Here is a 22,686-nt window from a genome sequence, read left to right as displayed (position 1 = left end):
ATGCTCCCATAGAACTCCCCCTGCTGCAAAGAAGAGCTGGAGGGTGGGGAGAGCACAAGGCCTGGACCACTGGGAAATTAGGGTACTTACTAAAGAAATCTTATAAAGTGGCTGTCACAAGGATTTCCACACCAATAGGAAACTAAGGATATTGGCTACATTGTAAAAATGGGTTTTAATTTCACTTAAAGGATTTCAATAAGCCATCTCATCTATGCACCTGGACAAGTTGGTAAAGTGAATTAGAAAGTAGCAGTTAAATCTACGGCAATGTTTACAGCTGGATACTTGTTGGAATAGACATCAGGAAGATTAGAACTCTGAGCATTGATGGAATATGCTCTGAGATGCCAGAAGGCAGTTTTGGAAACTGGCTAATTATAGAAATATGTAAGGAGGAGCAAAACCTGTCTCCCACTCAACCTAGACTTTCATCCCCACTTTCACTCTCACCACAGGAAGTGATTTGGACTGGCCCATGGAGACAGAGAAGCGTGCATTTTCAGTGTTTATCTTCCCAATGGTAGAGGTTTACCAGAAGTTTCAGAGAAAAGACATGTTCTGCTGACACCATCTATGTATCAGACACATTCTTCCTGAGATGAACAGGCACAATGTTACACACAAATGGAAGTCAGAAGTTGCACTCAATCCTGCAATTCATTAAACTCAATACTCACACCTACTGTGAGAGAGTCATTGCTCGTAATGGGTCACTTGCCTGCCATGTTTCAGATCATACTTAAGACAAAGGCAAATATAGAAAGTCTGCTATTCTTCAGAGGAGGGAAAAAAATTATCTTTTTAATTTCACTCTCATGAGATTTCCCTTTCAGTTATGAAAGAATTGAAGTGTTTGGAGATCTAAGTTCTATCTTCTTTAGCCAGAAGGGTCACCCAGAAATTAGGAAAATTAAAGGCTATATCCATAGACATGATGCATGACTATGTGAAATCTTTTGAAATCCTTGGAAGTACTGGTGAAGGAAGAACTCAGTGAGATTTCGTGATACCAGAGGCAAAAAAGCTAGCTAGTTTTCCAAAATCTTCCCCTAGTGAGTGAAGAGTAAAATTTGACCCTTACAATAGGCATATGAGGTTAAGTGTTATTAATATCTTCTTATTATATATGAGGACACTGACGCATCATGAGGTCAAGAAACATTCCTATGATCAAAAGCCACGAGCAAGCAGCTTGGGATCGGATCCCAGGCAGTGCAACTCTGGAGCCCACAGTCTTAATACTCCCAACTCATGGTTGTGGTTTTGAGCAACCTCCTTTGAGTTGGCAGGTTCACTTCTTCTTTTTTTTAATTATTTATTTGGCTGCGCTGGGTCTCTGTTGTGGCATGCAGGATCTTTAGTTGCGGCATGTGAACTCTTAATTGGGGCATGGAGGATCTAGTTCCCTGACTAGGAATGGAACCCAGGCCCTCTGCATTGGGAGCGTGGAGTCTTAGCCATTGGAGCACCAGAGAAGGGCCAGCAGATTCAATTCTTAGCACTACTATTTACCAGCTGAATGAGTCTTGAACAAATTGCTGAAGTTCTTTGTGCCACAGTTTCCTCATCTATGAAATGGACCTAACAACAGTCTCTTTATAGAATGTCTTGGGAAAATTAGATGAGATCATAAATGTAGATGCCCAAGGACACAAGAGCCATTTAACCAGAGTTAGCACCCCTCCTTCTCTGTCTGACATTCCCCTTCTTTTCTCGCTCACTGCTGCTTAGCAAGTGGGAAACCTCTCATCCCAGCTCTGAGGAAAATCAGGCCCTGACATAGCTCAGGGGAGGAGACTAAGCAGTTGCAAGAGCATGGGCACTACTGGGCCAGTCTCTTGGTGTGCACTGAACATCTGCTAAATCCTTGAACATAAAATAGTTCATCTCAGCTCCCAAACTGTCCTCCCCTTGCTAGCATAACAAGCCTCCAAGGTGCACAGACTTTGGTTCCACAGCCACACCACTCCCTGAACCCATTTCAGAGGCTGGAACAAGAAAACTCACCTAATGCCCTGACGATTCGCATCAGGATTTCCCCTATTTTCATTCTGGTCTCCGGTGTGTGCCTGTCTTTACTGCTGTCATACTGAGCCAGCAGGCCAGGCAAGATTTTCTCAGGGTACACGTCTGAGAGGAGGGCAACTCCTAGGGTTAAAAATAGAAAGAAAGGATTCATTACTGTTTAGCGCTGAAAGGAAAATAAGCCCAGACAGCTTGTGGTGGGATGAACACAGAGGCATTTAAATCCACCTCTGTAATTCCACCAGCAAGAGCTGCCCTTCATTTGGAATGACAACATTGGTAGTGGAAAGAACATGGGTCTTAGAGTTCACACTCCTGGATTCTTCTGGTCTCAGCCCTATATGATCTCTAAGATCACATTCAGCACTGACATTCTATGACCTATGGATTCTAGACTCTGGAAGCTGAGGCTAGATGATTACATAACATAGCAGGGATCCACAAAGCCGTGGGAACAGACTCAATCAAATGCCCTGGAGGGAGTCTTTCCGGTCTGAGTCAGTAAGGTTCTAAGTCTAGTATCGCTCCTGCCAATCCATCAGCCTGGAGCACAGTAGTGCTTCCTATCTTTGCTGCAGTTCTTTACCCTAGAATGAGTTTCCTCTGTAAAACTGACAATGATGAGAGCAATTTCCATAAGGAAATAAGGAATGCAAATTCTGGGCATGATGAGGAATAGAGACCTATGCTTCCAGCTGAGTTTCCTGATCAGAAGGAGAGAAGATCCTGCTCCTGATTCCTCCTTCCTAGTACTTGCTGACACCCTCTTTCTTCATACAGCACACCTAGAGGTGGAATCTGCAGTAGTGGTAACATTATCTGAGCCCAGATCCATAGCAAGCAAACTTCACAGAAGTTGAGAGAAGAAGGGAGATAAGACTAAGACAGGACCAGAAATAAAAACCCTAGTCTCAAAGCTATATAAACACAAATTCCATTACTTTGGGGTGAGGGAAGGTTTGGGGAGAGGTTATGTACTTCTAAAGAACAGTGAGGAAAAAGAAACACCTGCAGGTGTTCTACCCCTGATGTCATCACAAGGCCTAGTACATATTACAGATCTGTAGCACCATAACTCCTACTCCATCAGAAGTGCCCAACTCAGCAACTCCACGGATCTGTCTCCTTTTAGGAATATAGTTATACCTTTATAATGAAAATCAGTGGGGACAGGGGATTTGCTCTAAAAAACTATGATCTGTATCTAACTTCTCTGAAAAATATATATTACCAGAGTCCCTTCTACTGTCATTTATGCCTAATTTTCTCTCACTAATCTTTAGCAGAGAAGTTATTTACTTCTGTGAGCATATCCTGGTGTATACTTCAAAACCAAATGAACTGGGACTTCCCTGGTTAAGGATCTGCCTTCCGATGCAAGAGGTGCAGGTATGATCCCTGGTCAGGGAACTAAGGTCCCACGTGCCACGGAGCAACTAAGCCCACACACTACAACTAGAGAAGTTAGTGCACTGCAACAAAGGCCCAGTGCAGCTGAAATTAAAAAACAAAACAAAATCCAAGTGAGCTCTTGATTTTCTCTCTGTAGCAAACAGACTTTGGTGGCACATAGCATCTATTCTCTCTTCTGGTAGCGACACCTGTTGTTCCTTTAGGAAATACTCCTTCCCTATTCTCAGTCGATGTTGTTTGAGTGGGGTTAATGACCCACTTTCTCTCTCTCCACATGTGAACAAACTCATATCAAGGGTGCCTTAGGATGTTTCATCCCATCACCACCACAATGTCTGGTTCAGGAATGAGGAAAGAGACTCAATCCTAGAACCAATTTTGGAACTGCTAGGGAAGATGAGCTCCTGCAGTTTGTGTTTGTGTGGATGGTTATTTTGGCTCTTTGTTTTCTTGCCTGTTGAAGTGATTAACCTGGAGCTCCCAGTGGCAATCATTGGGAGAAAGTCTGCCCCACAATGGTGCCAATACAGAGGAGGGTCGAACCAAGAGACCAAGGAGGAAAAGAGAACTGCATCATGCTTTGAGCCCCTGGATCCAAATATACTTCTACTCATTAGAACCTTAGGGTACATAAGCCAATAAATATCCTTTTATGTTTACAGCAATTTGATTTTTTTTTTTCACCCAAAGGAATCCTAATATATCTTTCTTCAGATTAAAGAAACAAATCCAGGTTAAAAAATAAAGTTTCCCATAATGCTAGACTTGTAGTTCTACCAGGGAGCTTTAATTCTTCTAATCTTTCATTAAAAGGTTGCCGACAGCACAGTACAGTTTCCTTGCTTCCCACAGTTCCAGGTTAGCGATTGTTTATCTTCCTGCTGGCCTGCTCCACTAAGGGCTGCCAAATGGCTCTCTGTTTCAATTTACGTTCTAGGATACAGTTGCTACCTATGAATTTATAAATCCCTAGAGAACACTGGTTCCTTCCTTACTCTTATATGAAGCAGTGAAGAGAATCACATATGATGGTTAAGACTACAGAACAAATTCTTTTTTTTTAAAAAAAGATAAGATTTTTAAAATTTTGACAACTGAGGAAACCTGGCCTTAACCTTCCTATGACCCTTGGTCCCTCCTTTGTAATCTGAAAAATTGGGTAATTTCTGGGTCAGTCTGGGCTTTAAGGAAATATGACACATCAATCCCTTTGGCAATAAGGACCAAATGATTGTGTGAGAGATACCTGCTCCTGCTCTGATCACAGGAAAATGACTAGGCATTTTGAGATGTGGTGGAATAGATAAGATACACAGAAAGCAAAGGTGAATCAGATCTGGCAAGAGTTCATAAAAATGTTCTGATCTGTGTTTGGAGGCAAAGCATAGGATAAGGCAAATTAACCAACTGAAAAAATATTACTGAAAGTAATTATGCAACAAAATAGAGATAGTCAATTTTGTAAAACAACTGTTTTTTTCCCCCAAAGACTTTCATTACAAAGCCAGAAATGTACTCTGATCCAGTGTTGACTTCAAGATGATCCCTTAGCATACTGCTCAGTGATCTGCAGACCTTGGAAAGTCATGGTAGTTTAGGTCTCACTTTACACAGGGGTTTTACATTGTACGAAAGATAGTCTAATCCCAAATATCTTTGCTAACTAACTCTCTCCTGGAAATCTGCTAAGTCAATCCCCACTTTAAAACTAACCTGACTTACTCTCCTGAGTAGATAACAACTTACCTCCCAAAATACCCACATCAACTTGGAAAAGCACCTACTCACTTGAATTTCTGCTGAAAACTGTAAGAAACAGAAATGCCTGCATACTGTATGACTCTATTTACATAAAAATGTCCAAAATAGGCAAATCTGCAGACAGAAAGTAGATTTCGTGGTTGCTTAGGGCTGTGGGAGTTGGGTAAGAAATAGAGACTGACTGCTAATGATATGGAATTTCATTATGAAGAGATAAAAACATTCTAAAATTAATTACAGTGATGGTTACATACACTGTGAATATAATAAAAAGCACTGAATTGTATACTTTAAATGGGTGAATTGTATGAAATATGAATTATATCTCAAAGACCAGTTATTTAAAAACTGTAAGATTCATAAAACTCAATAGCAAAAAAAAAAATCTGACTTAAAAATGAGCAGATGATCTGAACAGGCATTCTTCTAAAGAAGACAGACAGATGGCTAAGAGAGGCATGAAAAGATATTTAACATCACTAATCACCAGGGAAATATAAAACAAAACCACAATGAGATACCATCTCACACCTGTCAGAAAGCTATTATCAAAAAGATAAGAAATAACAAGTGTTGGAGAAGACATGGCAAAAATGGGATTCTCATGTACTGTTGGTGGGAAGGTAAACTGGTATGACTACCATGGAAAACAGTATGGAGGTTCATAAAAAAATTAAAAATAGAGCTACCATAAGACCTAGCAATTCTACCACTAGGCATTTATCCGAAGAATGTAAAAACACAAACTCAAAAAGATATGTGCACGTCTATGTTTATTACAACACTGTTTACAATAGCCAAGACACAGAAACAATCTAAATGTCCATCAATGGGTGAATGGACAAAGAAGACATGGGTAAATAAACACAATGCAATGCTAATCATCCATAAAAAGGAAAACTCTTAAATTTTCAACATGGATGGACCTTGAAAGAACTATGTTAAGTAAAATAAGTCAGATACAGAAAGATATTCACAAGAAAATGAGAAGCTTTTAAAGAACTTTTATGGAATAAATTCTAAGATCCATTGTTAAGTGAAATGCAAGGTGCAAAACAATGTGTATAAAAATTCAACAATTTGTGTACAAAGGGGAAATATTCATGAATAGTTCTGTAAAGATATACAAGAAACCAATGATATTGGTTCTTTCTAGGGAGGGAAAAACAGTAACTAGAGGATAGATAAGAGGGGTTTTTTAACTCTGTATCTTTGTATTCCTTTTTAATTTCGAACCATGTCATGTATCAAACATAAATAAATAAAATATAAGTTAAAAATCAGTGCTAAGGGACAAGGTCTTTTAAAATAGAACAGCCTCTTTTAGAGGTGAAATGTAAAAATAATTTTCAATCAGATGTAACAGAATGACCACAAGCACCTTCCCCCTGAAATCTCTCTACAGTTAACAGGCAAGGAGTGAATAAGGAATAAACTGATAAGAATGAAAAGAATATAGATATCAAAGGCTGAAGTATGGGTAAAGAGAACAAAGATGGGACAAAATAATGACACGCATTTGCTAGAGCTGTTGGATCATTTTGGGAAAAACAGCAATTATTTGATAGAAAACTAAGCAAATACACAAGAAAGGACAACTGAACTAGGCGTAGCCATGAATAATATTCAGAGAGTCAGCAGCAAACACTGCCCAGTGATTTAACCAAAAACTGTGAAAGGGAAATGGTAGGAAGAGAAGGGATACAGGTATGTGTGTACAGGCATGCGTGTGCATGTGGATGTTAACCCTCCATCCAACTTACAGGAAATGAGTAGATAATGTGCAGAAATTTTAACGTTGAGATCTGTGAAAGAATTTTACGTATAAATATACTAGAACAAACTACTTAAGGTGGGTGGAGGGGATGATTATCACTGAGGACTAACTGTGAGGGGTAAGCTGAGAAGGAGACAAGCTTCTCAATTCTTCACGAAGGATGTTCAAAGAAATTAACAGATACATATTAATTTAAAAAACTAGAAAAAAGGTAAAATGTATATTAACCTGGGAAGAAGCTCTAGTTTGAAAGAACAATGATGGTGAAGATGTAAGGCACAAGGAACTTTTCCTTCTGATTCCAAAAAGATAATCACCAGCCTGTGACTGTCCTCTCCTGCTGCAGCTATAGGACACAAAGGGAAGAAAGGTTGACCCTGGAGAGGAGACCGCTACCCTCTAGCAGATACTTCAGTTGTTACATTAGAGACTGCTCATTATAATGAAAATTAACAATCATTTCAGCTCCAAGAATCCAGGAAGCTGTTAGTTGGTTATTAAATCAAGGAAGTATGGGGAACTCAACTGAATAGCCAGGTTGTCTTTGTAATTAGAGTAAATGATAATGTCTAGCATGCCAACATAATGTTCAGTTTCTCTAAAGCTCCAAAGTTGTGCTAAGTATGGACAAGCCCCAACACATTTATGAAGATTTAAGGTGAGTGAGTGTTACTCAGTCCTGAGGAAAAAAGAAGGTTAGACTAATAAGTTGAATATTTGTTAAGAATGGCGGTATAGTACCTACAGTCTGCAGCTTTAAACCAAGATCTAAATAATATACTCAAACACTAAAACCAGGCAAATATATTTACTTACATTGTTCTCTAATTCCCATTTTGGAAGGAAAAAAGCTATAATCTATATTTAATGACAGTTAACTGTAGCCAGAAGCCATTTGGATTATGAAATATTTACTTATTATAATAAATGAAAATCTTGTAGCAAAGACGATAAAAATTCTTAATGTTTAATGAGTGTTTTCAATATGTCAGGCATGGTCTTAAGCATTTTTATGCATTCATCTGTTTAATGCTTCCAACAATCCTTTGCAGTAGATGCTATTAATACTATCATTCCTGATTTTACTGAGGGAGAAGTTGAGGAACAGAAGGGTGAAAAATATGGTCCCAGATCACACAGCTGCCATGTGACAAGAGCAGGACTGCAAGCCCGCATCTGCTATCCCACCAAAAAAGTACCAGCTTTGCAAATCCTAACCCTAAAGACAGCAAATCTTACATTTTCAAGTGTTTCTCAGCCATAAGATTTACTTTCCATTAGACTGCAAGGTCAGAGGAAGGAGAGGCACTCTGCACCCTGTATGAAAAGGCAGAATCCTCTTGGGTTCCAATTGGGCTTCATAGGAACTGCTTTGTTCTTAATTGGTATATTTATTTATATTTATCTCAATGTGGAAAAGGGAAGTAGCAAGGTTAATGAAATTCACAAATGACTTTGACTTGAGATGTTGCTGACATTGGCGATGACAGAGGAGACCTACAGGGAAACTTGGATTTTAGTGAGTTTCTGTTTTTAATCAGTGATTCTCAAATATCTCCATGTCACTTCTTTATGGGCTACTGCAATTCCCCTAAATCTCTTATTCTACTACCCATCCCCCAAATAAATAAAACCCAAGTCAGCACCAAAAAGCTTAGACTCTACCTTGTTAGGACTGCCTGTATCAATTACTTCTGGGCGATACAGAACGGAGCTGAGAAAAGTGAGCCTTAAGAACACGATGATCAAGGGCTCTATTGTGAGTACAGAAATACAAACAAAGCTGCCCTAATACTGACTGAAGGCATAAGTGAGGAAGGAAGGAAAACAGCAATTAGTGCTGCTTTGAGAGTAATCATTGCCCTGTGCATTCAGAGAAACTTGCATTTCAGCTGATCCTGGGTGAGAAAGAAGCAGGATGTTATTTATTGAGTTCTCTTTATGGTACCTTTCAAACATTAACATTCTCTTTATGCCATGAAAAGAAACAATTGCTGATAATATGAAGAGAGGGCCTTCTGATTTTCCAGAAAACAGTCTGTAGTTCTCTTTTAGCTGAATCTAGGCAAGAAACAGTCTTGGAAGACCCCCAAGCTAGGTGGTCCCAGTAAAGGGAGTACCACCTGAACTCCAGATTGACTTCTTTCTAAGTTTTCTACTGACATTTCACCTCAAACTTAGGCAAAGAGAAGCTGCAGAATCAGCAAAGCTGACTGATGCGTCGGGTTCTCACTAGTTTTGAGAGAGTCAGACCTCCCAGGGGAGTGATCACCTGGCCTGAAGCTCTAACAAGACATGGCTGATCTTTCTCATGATCCAGTGTCTTAAGGCTTGGAGATCTGCTCTGTGCTTTGGGTACCAAGCAGTGATAGAGCCAAGATAGAAACTCCGAGTTCTCCCTTTTTTTCCTTCAGTTGAACGTAGCAGATATCCTGATAAGATGATTAGGTAAGTCTTTAGGTGCTCTGGGCCAAGACTGGCTTAGAAAAAGTGACTGTTGTGAAATCAGTAACCATGACATGTAGGATATAAATGGTAGTTTCATATGGAAACCAGGCAGTGCTGCTATAAATCTGCCCTGATAAAATGCATATATATACTTAAACACCCTGCCTACAATCCTGGCAAGTGACCAGACCTTTAGTCAGGGCCCTCAGGTTAAAAATCACTCTGCTAAGCAGGGCACCTATAAACAGAGGAGAAAAGGAGAAGCCTTGAAGAACTATTTCCACAATCAAAAGAACGTGCCTTTTCCCGCCAACCATACATAAAAAACGCATGGTCACTATAAAAAATTCAAATACTAGAGAAAAACATAAGAAAAAAGTCACCCATGGATGTATGGGAGGATTGAGGAATAAAGGCTATGGGGAACCGGTCTCTTTTTAGGGTAATGCAAATGTTCTAAGATGGATTGTGGTGATCAATATGCAACTCCAACTACACTCAAAGCTATTATATTACACACCTAAAAAAAGCAAATGGTATGGTATGTGAATTATATCTCAATAAAGCTGTCTTAAAAAAAAAAAAAACTTGAAACCTGAAATCAACATAAGCATTTTAGTGCCCTCTCATCCATACCTCACTCTTGTGAATAAATACATGCACACATACACACACACGTATACACACTTTTTATGGTGAACAATTTTGTTTTATTTAACAGTCTTCTTTTCTTCTGGGAAGATTGGGGGGGGGGGTGTTTATTCCCCCAGATGGCTTGGCTTTCACACTAGGTCATTTGGAGTTGTCTAACAATAATAATGAAAACTTTAATAGTGATACTATTATTTAGCATGGAGAAATAGTAGGGATTCTTTTCAATTTTACTTTCTTTAAAAAGAGGGGGAAAGGGGTCAATTAAAAAAATATAAATTGGTTATATAAGAGCATACAGAAGTAATGCACAGCTATGGTATAAATCCTAAAGCTTGGAAAACAGCTTTAGAATAAAGGCAATAGATATCATTCTTTCACACATTCACACATTAACAGAGTTCTACTATGTGCCAGGTACTAAGTGTCACAAACGTAACGAGGCACGACAGTGCCAATCTAGAGAGACAAACCAAACAATGATTACAAGACAGTGTGGTTAGTACAGCATTTTTGAGTGTAATGAGAACACAGGGAGACAAAAGTGGAAAAAAGGGTTTAGGAAGGGGTGGGGCTTCCTGGAGAAGGGGACAAATGAGCTATGAAAGCACAAGGTTCTTCAACTGGGTTCTTCAACTGGGTCCTGTCCCTGGACCAAGACCAATTTGCACAATTATTCATCGATGGAAAACATTTCATAGACCTTGTTAGACAGAATTAGTATAAGCACCTAACTCCCATTTATATTCTTAGGGTAGGTTTCCCCAAAGATAAAGAACTGGCTCCAAGGGCATAAAAACATTTTCAAAGCTGCCTTCCTAAAATGTTCCAATTACTTTTCCTACCAATAGAGTTCAAGGGTGCCTATTTCACTACAACTGGCCAGCACTGAATATTCCCATCTTAAAAAAATCTGTTTTATGAAATGGTGTAAAAAACTGTATTTCATTATTATTTTAATCTACATTTCTTTGCCTATTAGAAAAGTTCCTTAAATCTTTATTCCCTGGAGAAGGGAATGGCAACCCACTCCAGTGTTCTTGCCAGGAGAACCCCATGGACAGGGGAGCCTGAAATGCTACAGTTCATCGGGTCTCAAAGAGTGGGACACGAATGAGCAACTTCCACATTCCTCTACCATGAACTGCCTATTTTTTTATTGAAGGATAATTGCTTTACAGAATTTTGTTGTTTTCTGTCAAACCTCAACATGAATCAGCCATAGGTATACATATATTTCCTCCCTTTTGAACCTCCCTCCCATCTCCTGCCCCATCCCACCCCTCTAGGTTGATACAGAGTCCCTGTTTGAGTTTCCTGAGCCATACAGCAAATTCTGGTTGGCCATCTATTTTACATATGGTAATGTAAGTTTCCATGTTACTCTTTCCATACATCTCACCCTCTCCTCCCCTCTCCCCATGTCCATAAGTCTATTCTCTATGTCTGTTTCTCCATTGCTGCCCTGTAAATAAATTCTCCAGTACCATTTTTGTAGATTCTGTATATATGCATTAGAATATGATATTAATCTTTCTCTTTCTGACTTCACTCTATATAATAGATTCTAGGTTCATCCACCTCATCAGAACTGACACAAATGCATTCCTTTTTATGGCTGAGTAATATTCCATTGTGCATATGTACCACAACTTCTTCATCCATTCATCTGTTGATGGACATCTAGGTTGCTTCCAGGTTCTAGCTACTGTAAATAGTGCTGCAATGACAATGGGATACATGCATCTTTTTCAATTTTGGCTTCCTCACAGTATATGCCTAAGGGTGGGGTTGCTGGGTCATATGGTGGTTTTATACCTAATTTTCTAAGGAATCTCCATACTGTCTTCCATAGTGGCTGTATCAATTTACAGGCCCACCAACAGTGCAAGAGCATTCCTTTTTCTCCACACCCTCTCCAGCATTTACTGTTTGTAGACTTTTTGATGATGGCCATTCTGATACGTGGAGGTGGTATCTCACTGTGGTTTTGATTTGTATTTCTCTAATAATGAGCAACGTTGAGCATCTTTTCATGTGTTTGTTAGCCATCTGTATGTCTTCATTGGAGAAGTATCTGTTTAGGTCTTTTTCCCACTTTTTGATTGGGTTGTTTGTTTTTCTGGTATCGAGTTGTATGAGCTGCTTGTATAATTTGGAAATTAATCCTTTGTCAGTTGTTTCATTGGCATTATTTTCTTCCATTCTGAGGGCTGTCTTTTCACCTTGTTTATAGTTTCCTTTGCTATACAAAAGCTTTTAAGTTTAATCGGGTCCCATTTGTTTACTTTTGTTTTTATTTCCATTACTCTAGGAGGTGGGTCATAGAAGATCTTGCTTTGATTTATGTCATTGAGTGTTCTGCCTTATGTTTTCCTATTAAGAGTTTTATAGTTTCTGGTCTTACATTTAGGTCTCTATTCCATTTTGAGTTTATCTTTGATATGGTGTTAGGAAGTGTTTAATTTCATTCTCTTACATGTAGCTGTCCAGTTTTCCCAACACCGTTTATTGAAAAGGCTGTCTTTGCCCCATTGTATATTCTTGCCTCCTCTGTCAAAAATAAGGTACCCATAGGTGCATGGGTTTGTTTCTGGGCTTTCTATCTTCTTCCATTGGTCTATGTTTCTGTTTTTGTGCCAACACCATACTATCTTGATGACTGTAGTATAATCTGAAGTCAGGAAGGTTGATTCCTCCAGCTCCATTCTTCTTTCTCAAGACTGCTTTGGCTATTCAGGGTCTTTTGTGTTTCCATATGAATTGTGAAATTTTTTGTTCTAGTTCTGTGAAAAATGTCATTGGTAATTTGATAGGGATTGCACTGAATCTGTAGATTGCATTTGGTAGTATAGTCATTTTCACAATATTGATTGTTCTTACCCAGGAACATGGAATATCTCTCCATCTGTTTATTTCATCTTTGATTTCTTTCATTAGTGTCTTCTAATTTTCTGTGTAGTTTGTCTCCTTAGGTAAGCTTATTCCGAGATACTGAATTTTTTTTTTTGCTGCAGTGGTGAATAGGATTGATTCCTTAATTTCTCTTTCTGAATTTTCATTGTTAGCATACAGAAATGCAATTGTTTCTGTGTAGTGATTTTCCATCCTGCAATTTTGCTAAATTCACTGATTAGCTCTAGTAATTTTCTGATACAATCTTTAGGGGTTTCTATGTGCAGTATCATGTCATCTGCAAACAGTGAGAGCTTTACTTCTTTTCTGATCTGGATTTTATTTCTCTTTCTTCTCTGATTGCTGTAGCTAGGACTTCTAAAACTATGTTGAATAGTTGTGAAAGTGGACACCCTTGTCTTGTTCCTGATCTTAGGAGGAATGCTTTCAGTTTTTCACCACTGAGAATAATGTTTGCTGTAACCTCTCTTGGAGAATTTTGAGCATTACTTTACTAGCATGTGAGATGAGTGCAAATGTGCAGTAGTTTGAACATTCTTTGGCATTGCCTTTCTTCGGGATTGGAATGAAAAATGACCTTTTCCAGTCCTGTGGCTGCTGCTGAGTTTTCTAAATTTGCTGCCATATTGAGTGCTGCACTTTCACAGCATCATCTTTTAGGATTTGAAATAGCTCAACTGGAATTCCATTACCTCCACTAGCTTTGTTCATAGTGATGCTTCCTATGAACAAAGGCTGGACTTTTGTGTGTGTTAAGATGTTGGAAGTAACACACACAAATTACTAAGTAACAAGGCTTCCTATACTCAAAGAAAAATAAGATGAGCTTGAAAATATCTTCAGGGATAGAAAACAACCAAATCTGATGTAGCACATTTGAAAAACAAACCAAAGAAAATGTTAAAAATAAAGAGTAGGATAAAATTAAAACAATGAATGAGTTTTACAGTAGACACAGCAAAGAGAGAGTTAATGAACCAGAAGATAGAAAGGAAGACATTATGCAGAATGCAGCACAGGGAGACAGTATGTAGTCTCTGGATAGAGAAATCAAAAAGAAAAAATTAATAGATGTCATCTCATAAAAGTTTAAAGCTCATTAATGTCAAAAGAATTTAACCTTAATTGAAATGCAAAGTATAATTGAAGAAAAAAGATTTGCAATGAGGACAAATATAAACCAGCAGAGACAGAAAACAGATTTGCTGTTGCCTAGAGCAGGGAGTCTGGACAGAAAAGGAAGGTAACTACACAAATGAAGGAACGAACTAGAAACAGAGAAGTCCAAATAAATGAAGAGGAAATAGGCAAACTACCTGAAAAAGAATTCAGAATAATGACAGTAAAGATGATCAAAAACCTTGAAAACAAAATGGAGAAAATGCAAGAATCAATTAACAAAGACCTAGGAGAATTAAAGAATAAACATACAGCGACAAACAACACAATTACTGAAATTAAAAATACTCTAGAAGGAATCAACAGCAGAATATCTAAAGCAGAAGAATGAATCAGTGAGCTAGAAGATAAAATGGTGGAAACAACTTCTGAAGAGCAAAACAAAGTAAAAAGAATGGAAAGAACTGAGGACAGGCTCAGAGACCTCTGGGACAATATCAAACACACCAACATTTGAACTACAGGGGTCCCAGAAGAAGAAGAGAAAAAGAAAAATAATTACTCTGTGATGCATTTTGCATAATGTCTTTCTTTCTATCTTCTGGTTCATTAACTCTCTCTTAACTATGTCTACTGTAAAACTCATTCACTGAAGATTTAATTTTATCCTACTCTTTATTTTCTTTCTTTCTCAACATGGAAAAGGAACTAGTCAATCAAGTCTAAGAGGCACAAAGAGTCCCATACAGGATAAACCCAAGGAGAAACACACCAAGACACATACTAAGCAAACTAACAAAGACTAACATAAAGAATATTAAAAGCAGAAAGGGAGACACAACAAGAAACATACAAGGGAAACCCCATATGCTTAACAGCTGATCTTTCAGCAGAAACTCTGCAGGCCAGAAGGGAATGGCAGGATATATTTAAAGTACTGAAAGGGAAAAATCTACGACCAAGAATAATGAACCCAGTAAGGATCTCATTCAAAATTGATGAAGAAATAAAAAGCTTTTCAGACAAGCAAAAGTTAAGAGAATTCAGTATCACCAAATCAGCTTTACAACAAATGTTAAATGGACTTATATTATATAGTCAAGAAAAACAAGAGAAGAAAAAAAGACCTACAAAATCAGCCCCAAATAATTAAGAAAATGGCAATAGGAACATACATATCAATAATAACGTTAAATGTAAATGGACTAAATGCTCCAACCAAAAGACACAGGCTGGCTGAATGGATACAAAAACAAGACCCATATACATGCTGTCTACAAGAAACCCATTTCAGACCTCAAGACATATATAGACTGAAAGCGAGAGGATGGAAAAATATATTCCATGCAAATGGGAAGCAAAAGAAAGCTGGAGTAGCAATCCTCATATCAGACAAAATAGACCTTAAAATAAAGAAGATTACAAGAGATAAGGAAGGACACTACATAATGATCAAGGGACCAATCCAAGAGGAAGGCATAACAGTTTTAAGTATCTATGCACCCAACTTAAAAGCACCTCAGTACGTAAGGCAAACACAAACAGACATAAAAGGAAAAACTGACAGTAACACAATAATAGTAGGAGACTTTAACACCCTACTCACACCAATGGACAGATCATCAAAACAGAAAATTAATAAGGAAACACAAGTCTTAAATGATAAATCAGATGAGATGGATCTCATTGATATCTTCAGGACATTCCATCCAATGCAGAAGAATACACCTTCTTCTCAAGTGCACATGGAACATTCTCCAGGATAGACCACATCTTGGGTCACAAATCAAACCTCAGTAAATTTAAGAAAACTGAAATCGTATCAACCATCTTCTCTGACCACAACGCTAGATATCAATTACATGAAAAAAACTGTAAGAAACACAAACACATGGAGATTAAACAACACGTTTCTAAATAACCAACAGGTTACTGAAGCAATCAAAAGGGAAATCAAAAGATTTCTAGAAACAAATGACAATGAAAACACAGCAACTCAAAACCTATGGGGTACAGCAAAAGCAGTTCTAAGAGAGAAGTTTATAGCAATACAATTCTATCTCAAGAGAAACAAGAAAAACATTGAACAGACAACCTAACTTTATACCTAAAACAACTGGAAAAAGAACAACAAAAAAACCTCAAGATTAGCAAAAGGAAAGAAATCATAAAGATGTGAGCAGAAATAAGTGAAAAAGAAATGAAAGAAACAACAGTAAAGATTAATAAAACTAAAAGCTAGTTCTTTGAGAAGATATATAAAATTGACAAGCCTTTAGCCAGACTCATCATGAAAAAAAGAGAATCAAATCAACAAAATTAGAAGTGAAAAAGGAGAGGTTACAACAGACAATGCAGAAATACAAAGGATTATAAAAGACTATTATAAACAGCTATATGGCAATAAAATGGAAAACCTTGAAGAAATGACAGATTCTTAGAAAAGTTCAATCTTCCAAGACAGAACCAAGAAGAAATAGAAATTATGAACAACCCAATTACAAGCACTGAAATTGAAGCTGTGATCAAAAATCTCCCAAAAAACAAAAGCCTAGGATCAGATGGCTTCACAGGAGAATTCTATCAAACATTTAGAGAAGAGCTAACGCCTATCCTTCTAAAACTCTTTCAAAAAACTGCAGAGGAAGGAATACTTCCAAACTCATTCTATGAGGCCACCATCACCCTGATACCAAAAACAGACAGAGACAACACAAAAAAAGAAAACTACAGGCCAATATCACTGATGAACATAGATGCAAAAATCCTTAACAAAATTTCAGCAAACAGAATTCAGCAACACATCTAAAAGCTCATATACCATGATCAAGTTGGGTTTATTCAATTAGGATTCTTCAATATGTACAAATCAATCAATGTGATACACCATATTAACAAATTGAAAGATAAAAACCATATGATAATCTCAGTAGATGCAGAAAAAGCCTTTGACAAAATTCAGCACCCATTTATAAACTTTTCATAAAATGGGCATAGAAGGAACCTACCTCAACATAGTAAAGGCCACACATGATAAGCCTATAGCAGACATTATTCCCAATGGTTAAAAACTGAAAGCATTTGAAAGCATTCTAAGATCAGGAACAAAACAAGGGTATCCACTTTCACCACTATTACTCAATATAGTTTTAGAAGTCCTAGCTACAGCAATCAGAGAAAGAAAAGAAATAAAAGGAATCCAGATAGGAAAAGAAGATGTAAGGCTCTAACTGTTTGCAGATGATGTGATACTGTACATAGAAATCCCTAAAGATAGTATCAGAAAATTACTAGAGCTAATCAGTGAATTTGCGTTTGAACTGTGGTGTTGGAGAAGACTCTTGAGAGTCCCTTGGACTGCAAGCAGATCAAACCAGTCCATCCTAAAAGAAATCAGTCCTGAATATTTATTGGAAGGACTGATGTTGAAGCTGAAACTCCCAATACTTTGGCCACCCAATGCGAAGAACTGACTCCTTGGAAAAGACCCTGATGCTGGGAAAGATAGAAGGCAGGAGGAGAAGGGGATTACAGAGGATGAGATGGTTGAATGGCATCACTGACTTTATAGACATGGGTTTGAGCAAACTCCGGGAGCTGATGATGGACAGGGAAGCCTGGTGTGCTGCAGTCCATGGGGTCGAAAAGAGTTGGACACGACACAGTGAATGAACTGAGCTGAACTGAAGTCCAACATCCAAAGTCTTCTAGGACATTGTTTCCTTGTGCTTGACTATTTTGTGACTATGTTCTAATTATTATACATAACTAAATATACAATAATTATTTTGAGAGAAGGAATGGGTAGTTATTGCTTAATGGTTAAGGGTTTCTGGGTGGGCTGATGAAAAAGTTTTGGAAATAGAAGTGACACAACATTGTAGATATATTTAATGCCACTAAATTGTACATTTAAAGATGGTTAGAATAGCAAATTTTATAATAAATTTACCATAATAAAATTTTTAATCATTAAAAATTAAAAAATTATTATGAGGATTCTTTTGGGTCTAGGGTGATGGTCCCGTCTTCTATAGAGATATGCTTTCTTGTAAGACATCCACAGACACCATGAGTATATAAATATTTAAAACTCTAATTCCCAGTTTGAACTTTCCTGAATCCCAGTAATACAAATCTGCAAGAGAGGTGGAACATTTTGGGATTACAATCTCTCCAGTGACAAGACAATGCCCTTCCCAGACCCTGGGGATAAGGTGAAGGAATACCATTTTCACTTTTTATTCACCTGAAGGTGTATTCCTTTGGGATCTAAGTAAGCTTAATGCTAGAGGTCTTCTATTAGACTCCCCATTTCAAGTTGGGACTAGCCAGGCTTTCATTTCTACAGGTCTGACCTTCAAGAGCAGGAAACTAAAACTTAATTTCAGCAAATGCCCTGAGGGCAAATGCAGGTTCTTAAGCTCCATTTACCTTTTAGAATCTTGCTTTCTCTTAAGAACACATTCCAGTATTCTGGGCCGGAGGATTCCATGGACTGTACAGTCCATGGGGCTGCAAAGAGTCAGACATGACGGAGCCACTTTCACTTTCTCTTCAGATGTTGGCTTGGTAATTTGCTGTTTTCTTGTTAGCTCTTTTACGCTTTTAAAGTGTCTTAAATATGTTAACCTGCATAAAATTGTTTCAGCTGAGGTATCTCATCGTGGGACATCATCAACTCAATGGACATAAGTTTGAGCAAACTCCAGGAGATAGTGAAGGACAGGGAAACCTGGTGCACTTCAGTTCATGGGGTCCCAGAGTTGCACATGACTGAGCGACTGAACAACAGTATCTCATCATTGGCTTCCCTGGTGGTTCGGTGGTAAAGAATCTACCTGCCAATGCAGGAGACACGAGAGATGTAGGTTTGATCCCTGGGTCAGGAAGATCCCCTAGAGGAGAAATGGCAACCTGCTCCAGTCTTCTTGCCTAGAAAATTCCTCAGATAGGAGCCTGGTGGGCTACAGTACAGGAGGTCACAAAGAGTCAGCACATACTGAGCATATATCTCACCATTACTGGAAATGGAAGAGAGAACTGTATTTTCTTCTAGATTTTTGTCTAGTCTGAATAGAAGATTTAATGTTTTAACACACCTGACAAACATGGTACATACTGAGGTTTCTTTGTTGTTAGCAATAGTTAGCATGTAAGATTTTCCACTTATCAAATCTGTCATCCTAAACAGGTGACAGTGCCTTTCCTTTACACTGCTGTCTCACTTAGCTTAACCTGAAGTTATTTTCACATTTTTCACACACAATTTTTGACCCACTCAACAACCTAACAAGTGTCACATACAAAAACTTCTAATATGAACTGATGAAAGACCAAACACACGGTGCCACCAGAGAATCATTTAACAGCAGAGCAGGGTGGCTCTACGACTATAGTTTTCCTTTTATGTCCTTGTTATGAATCGCATCTAGATAAGACATATCTGGACAAAATTTTGCTTCTATTTTAACCATTTGGTCGCTCAACTGCAAGACAAGAAATAATAGATTCCATTTTATCTAATTAGTATTCCTCGACTTAGTAATTCTGAAAACGGAATCACTTTGCAACCTAAATATAGAAAAGTTATTATTATGGTCTGGTTCCTAAGCAACCATTTCATTAAGAAAAGCTCCACTTGGGAAAAACATCTGTTTGTCAGTAAGGTTTCTGCTGTTATCATATAATTTCACAGTGAAAAAGCCATGGTCACCCCGTGCCTTAGTAATCCCTAGTTGTGAAAAGGTCAACAGAGGGTACTATAACAGAGAGCCATCTGTTTCAATCTGGGATAGTCCTTGAAACTTGTTACCAGCTTTCCTAAACCACCACATAATTTAAAGGCCATTATCTTCTGGTTATAAAGGCAATAAATGTTCATGCTAGAGAACATGAAACCTGTAAGAAAAAAGGCACAAAGAAAATAAAAGTCATTTGAGTTTTTGATGCCTTCATATTAGATCTCACTTGAAAAATGTATTCTGCTGCTATAAAAAAAAATTTGAAAACCACTGACCTAAAATAACTCCATATGTTTTGCCTTTGTCATCTGCAATAAGAGTATTTTTTGTAAGGTTTAGGGGCTGTGTGTTGGACAACTGAACTGAGAGATTTCTACAGACAGTCAAACATTCAGTGACAATCTGACGGGATGAGAAGGTGATGAAAGGTATGTGTCACATGACATATCACATGTGACACGGATTATAAAACTTGTCAGGTCATGTAGATGGCCCAGGACAGTGATTTTTTGAATCTTTTGTTGTTATTTTTAAAGCAGCAGAATCTTGTTTTCCCATATTTTTTAGAGGAGGCTCAATGAAAGAGAGAAAAAGAAAAGAGCCTATCCAGCCCACCCCTTCTTCACTGATCTTTGGGGTCGTCGGGTCTGCAGGCTCCTCCCCTGGCACAGCACTGCTACTTCACTGTGCCCTGGGTCTGGATCACTGGTCCCTCCCTTCTTCACTAGGCACCAGATCTCAGCTAAAGGGTCACTTCCTCCTACCCCTTTCTGTCAGGTAAAATGTCTCCAACACAGGCTCTCGTATCACTGTGTACCTTTCTTCCCAGCATCTGTCAAAGCCACATTTCACATTTGTGTGACTTTTTTTTAACTTTTAAAGATTTTTTTTTTCCTTTGATGTGAACCATTTTTAAAGTCTTTATTGAGTTTGTTACAATACTGCTTCTGTTTTATGTTTTGGTTTTTTGGCCCCGAGGCATGTGGGATCTTAGCTCCCCAACCAAGGATCGAACTCACACCCTCTGCATTGAAAGGTGAAGTCTCAACCACTGGACTGTTTGAGGAAGTCCCATGTGTATGGCTTTTTGATTAGCATTTGTCCCCTGCATCTCCTCCCTGCCTCAGACTATATATTCCATGGAGGCAGGGCACGACTGTTTTTCCTCAGCAGTATACTGAGCACAGCACCCTTACACAGAGTAGGTGGTCAATGAATATTTGTTGAGTGAATGACCATTTAAAACTATTAAGGAAAAAACCAACAGCCAAAGATATTTTACAGTCTGTCACTGTCTAAAGTCAGGTTACCAAAAATGGAAAACAGATGTTGAACATAAAATACAAAAGTGCTTCAGAAGGGCTTCCCTGGTGGCTCAGTGGTAGAGAATCTGCCTGCAACCAAGCTTGTGCGTCACAACCACTGAGCCTGTGCTCCAGAGCCCAGGAGTCACAATTACTGAGCCCACGTGCAGCAACTACTGAAGCTCGAGCACCCCAGAACCCGTGCTCTGCAACAAGAGAGTAGTCCTTGCTTGTCACAACTAGAGAAAAGTCCTCACAGCAATGAAGATCCAACACAGGCAAAATTAAATTTAAGAAAAAGAAAAGGAAAAAAAGTGCTTCAGAAACCACCTTCGCCTAAGAAAGAAAAGTTCAGCAATCGTGCCTTGGCAGGTGGACGGAAGGATGACCTAATTAGGTCTTTGGTAGTGCAGAGTCTGTGATCTGCATTTCCTGAGGCTCAGTTCACTCCCTCTCTTCCAGCCTCCTTGGGGACAGTAGAGATATCACAAGGTCAGGAAAAAAAATCAAGTGTAAAAGTCTAATGCAAAAATCTAAGTGAGCTGCTCAAAACTGTACCGTTAAGTGCATTTTTCCACCACTGCCCAAGATTTTGACGTGACCACAGAGGGGGAAATTGATGTTTCAATCAGTTAAAAATGTTAACCTATGATTCAGCAACACAATTCACTATGTCAAGGTGAATAAAAAAATATAATTGGGCTTATTAAGTGTGTGAATAACTTCAAGAATCATCTTAATCACACTGGGTGTGATTAGGAATTTTAATTTGTATTTGAAATGAAGGGTAAGATAAACACTTCAGTTTGGGAGGGAAGAGCAAGAAAGGGTGACCCTCCAGCTGTTGCCTCAAAGAAGTTCCAGTAAAATATGGGACAGACATAGAAAATGGACTTGTGGACACAGGACGGGAAGGGAAGGAGAGGGTGGGATGAATTCAGAGTAGCACTGACATATATACACTACACGTATAAAACAAGGGCTTCCCTGATAGTTCAGTTGGTATAGCATCCACCTGCAATGCAGAAGACCCCAGTTCGATTCCCAGTTCGATCCGTATTCCCAGTATTCTTGGGCTTCCCTTGTGGCTCAGCTGGTAGAGAATCCACCCACAATGCGGGAGACCTGGGTTTGATCCCTGGGTTGGGAAGATCCTTTGGAGAAGGGAAAGGCTACTCACTCCAGTATTCTGGCCTGGAAAATGCCATGGACTGTATAGTCCATGGGGTCACAAAGAGTAGGACACAACTGAGTAACTTTCACTTCACGTGTAAAACAGGCGGCTAGCGGGAAACTGCAGTACAGTGCAGGGAGCTGAACCCGGTGCTCTGTGATGACCTAGAAGGGTGGGATGGGGGGATGGGAGGGAGGGTCAAGAGAGAGTGGATATGTGTATACTTATGGCTGATTCACACTGTTGTACAGCAGAAACTCATACAACACTGTAAAGTAATTATACTCCAATTAAAAAAATTTAATGTAAAAAAAGATTAATTCCTTAGAGATTAAAGGAATACTGTACTTA

General features: G+C 38.6%; 1 protein-coding gene across 2 annotated transcripts in view; it reads right to left on the bottom strand.

Annotated features, from left to right (window-relative positions):
• Positions 1 to 22,686, bottom strand: part of TANGO6 (transport and golgi organization 6 homolog) — a 185,022-nt gene that overhangs the window by 82,799 nt on the left and 79,537 nt on the right. For both annotated transcript variants that reach the window (XM_055554251.1, XM_055554252.1), the window contains exon 15: positions 2,011 to 2,151. In XM_055554251.1, the coding sequence (XP_055410226.1) occupies positions 2,011 to 2,151 (141 nt within the window). The remainder of the gene's footprint in view (positions 1 to 2,010; positions 2,152 to 22,686) is intronic.

This window comes from Bubalus kerabau, chromosome 17 (genome assembly GCF_029407905.1).
Source record: "Bubalus kerabau isolate K-KA32 ecotype Philippines breed swamp buffalo chromosome 17, PCC_UOA_SB_1v2, whole genome shotgun sequence".
In the NCBI taxonomy this organism is placed as follows: domain Eukaryota; kingdom Metazoa; phylum Chordata; class Mammalia; order Artiodactyla; family Bovidae; genus Bubalus; species Bubalus kerabau.
The sequence above is the reverse complement of the archived record's forward strand: the minus strand, read 5'-3'. Positions and strand labels throughout refer to the sequence as shown.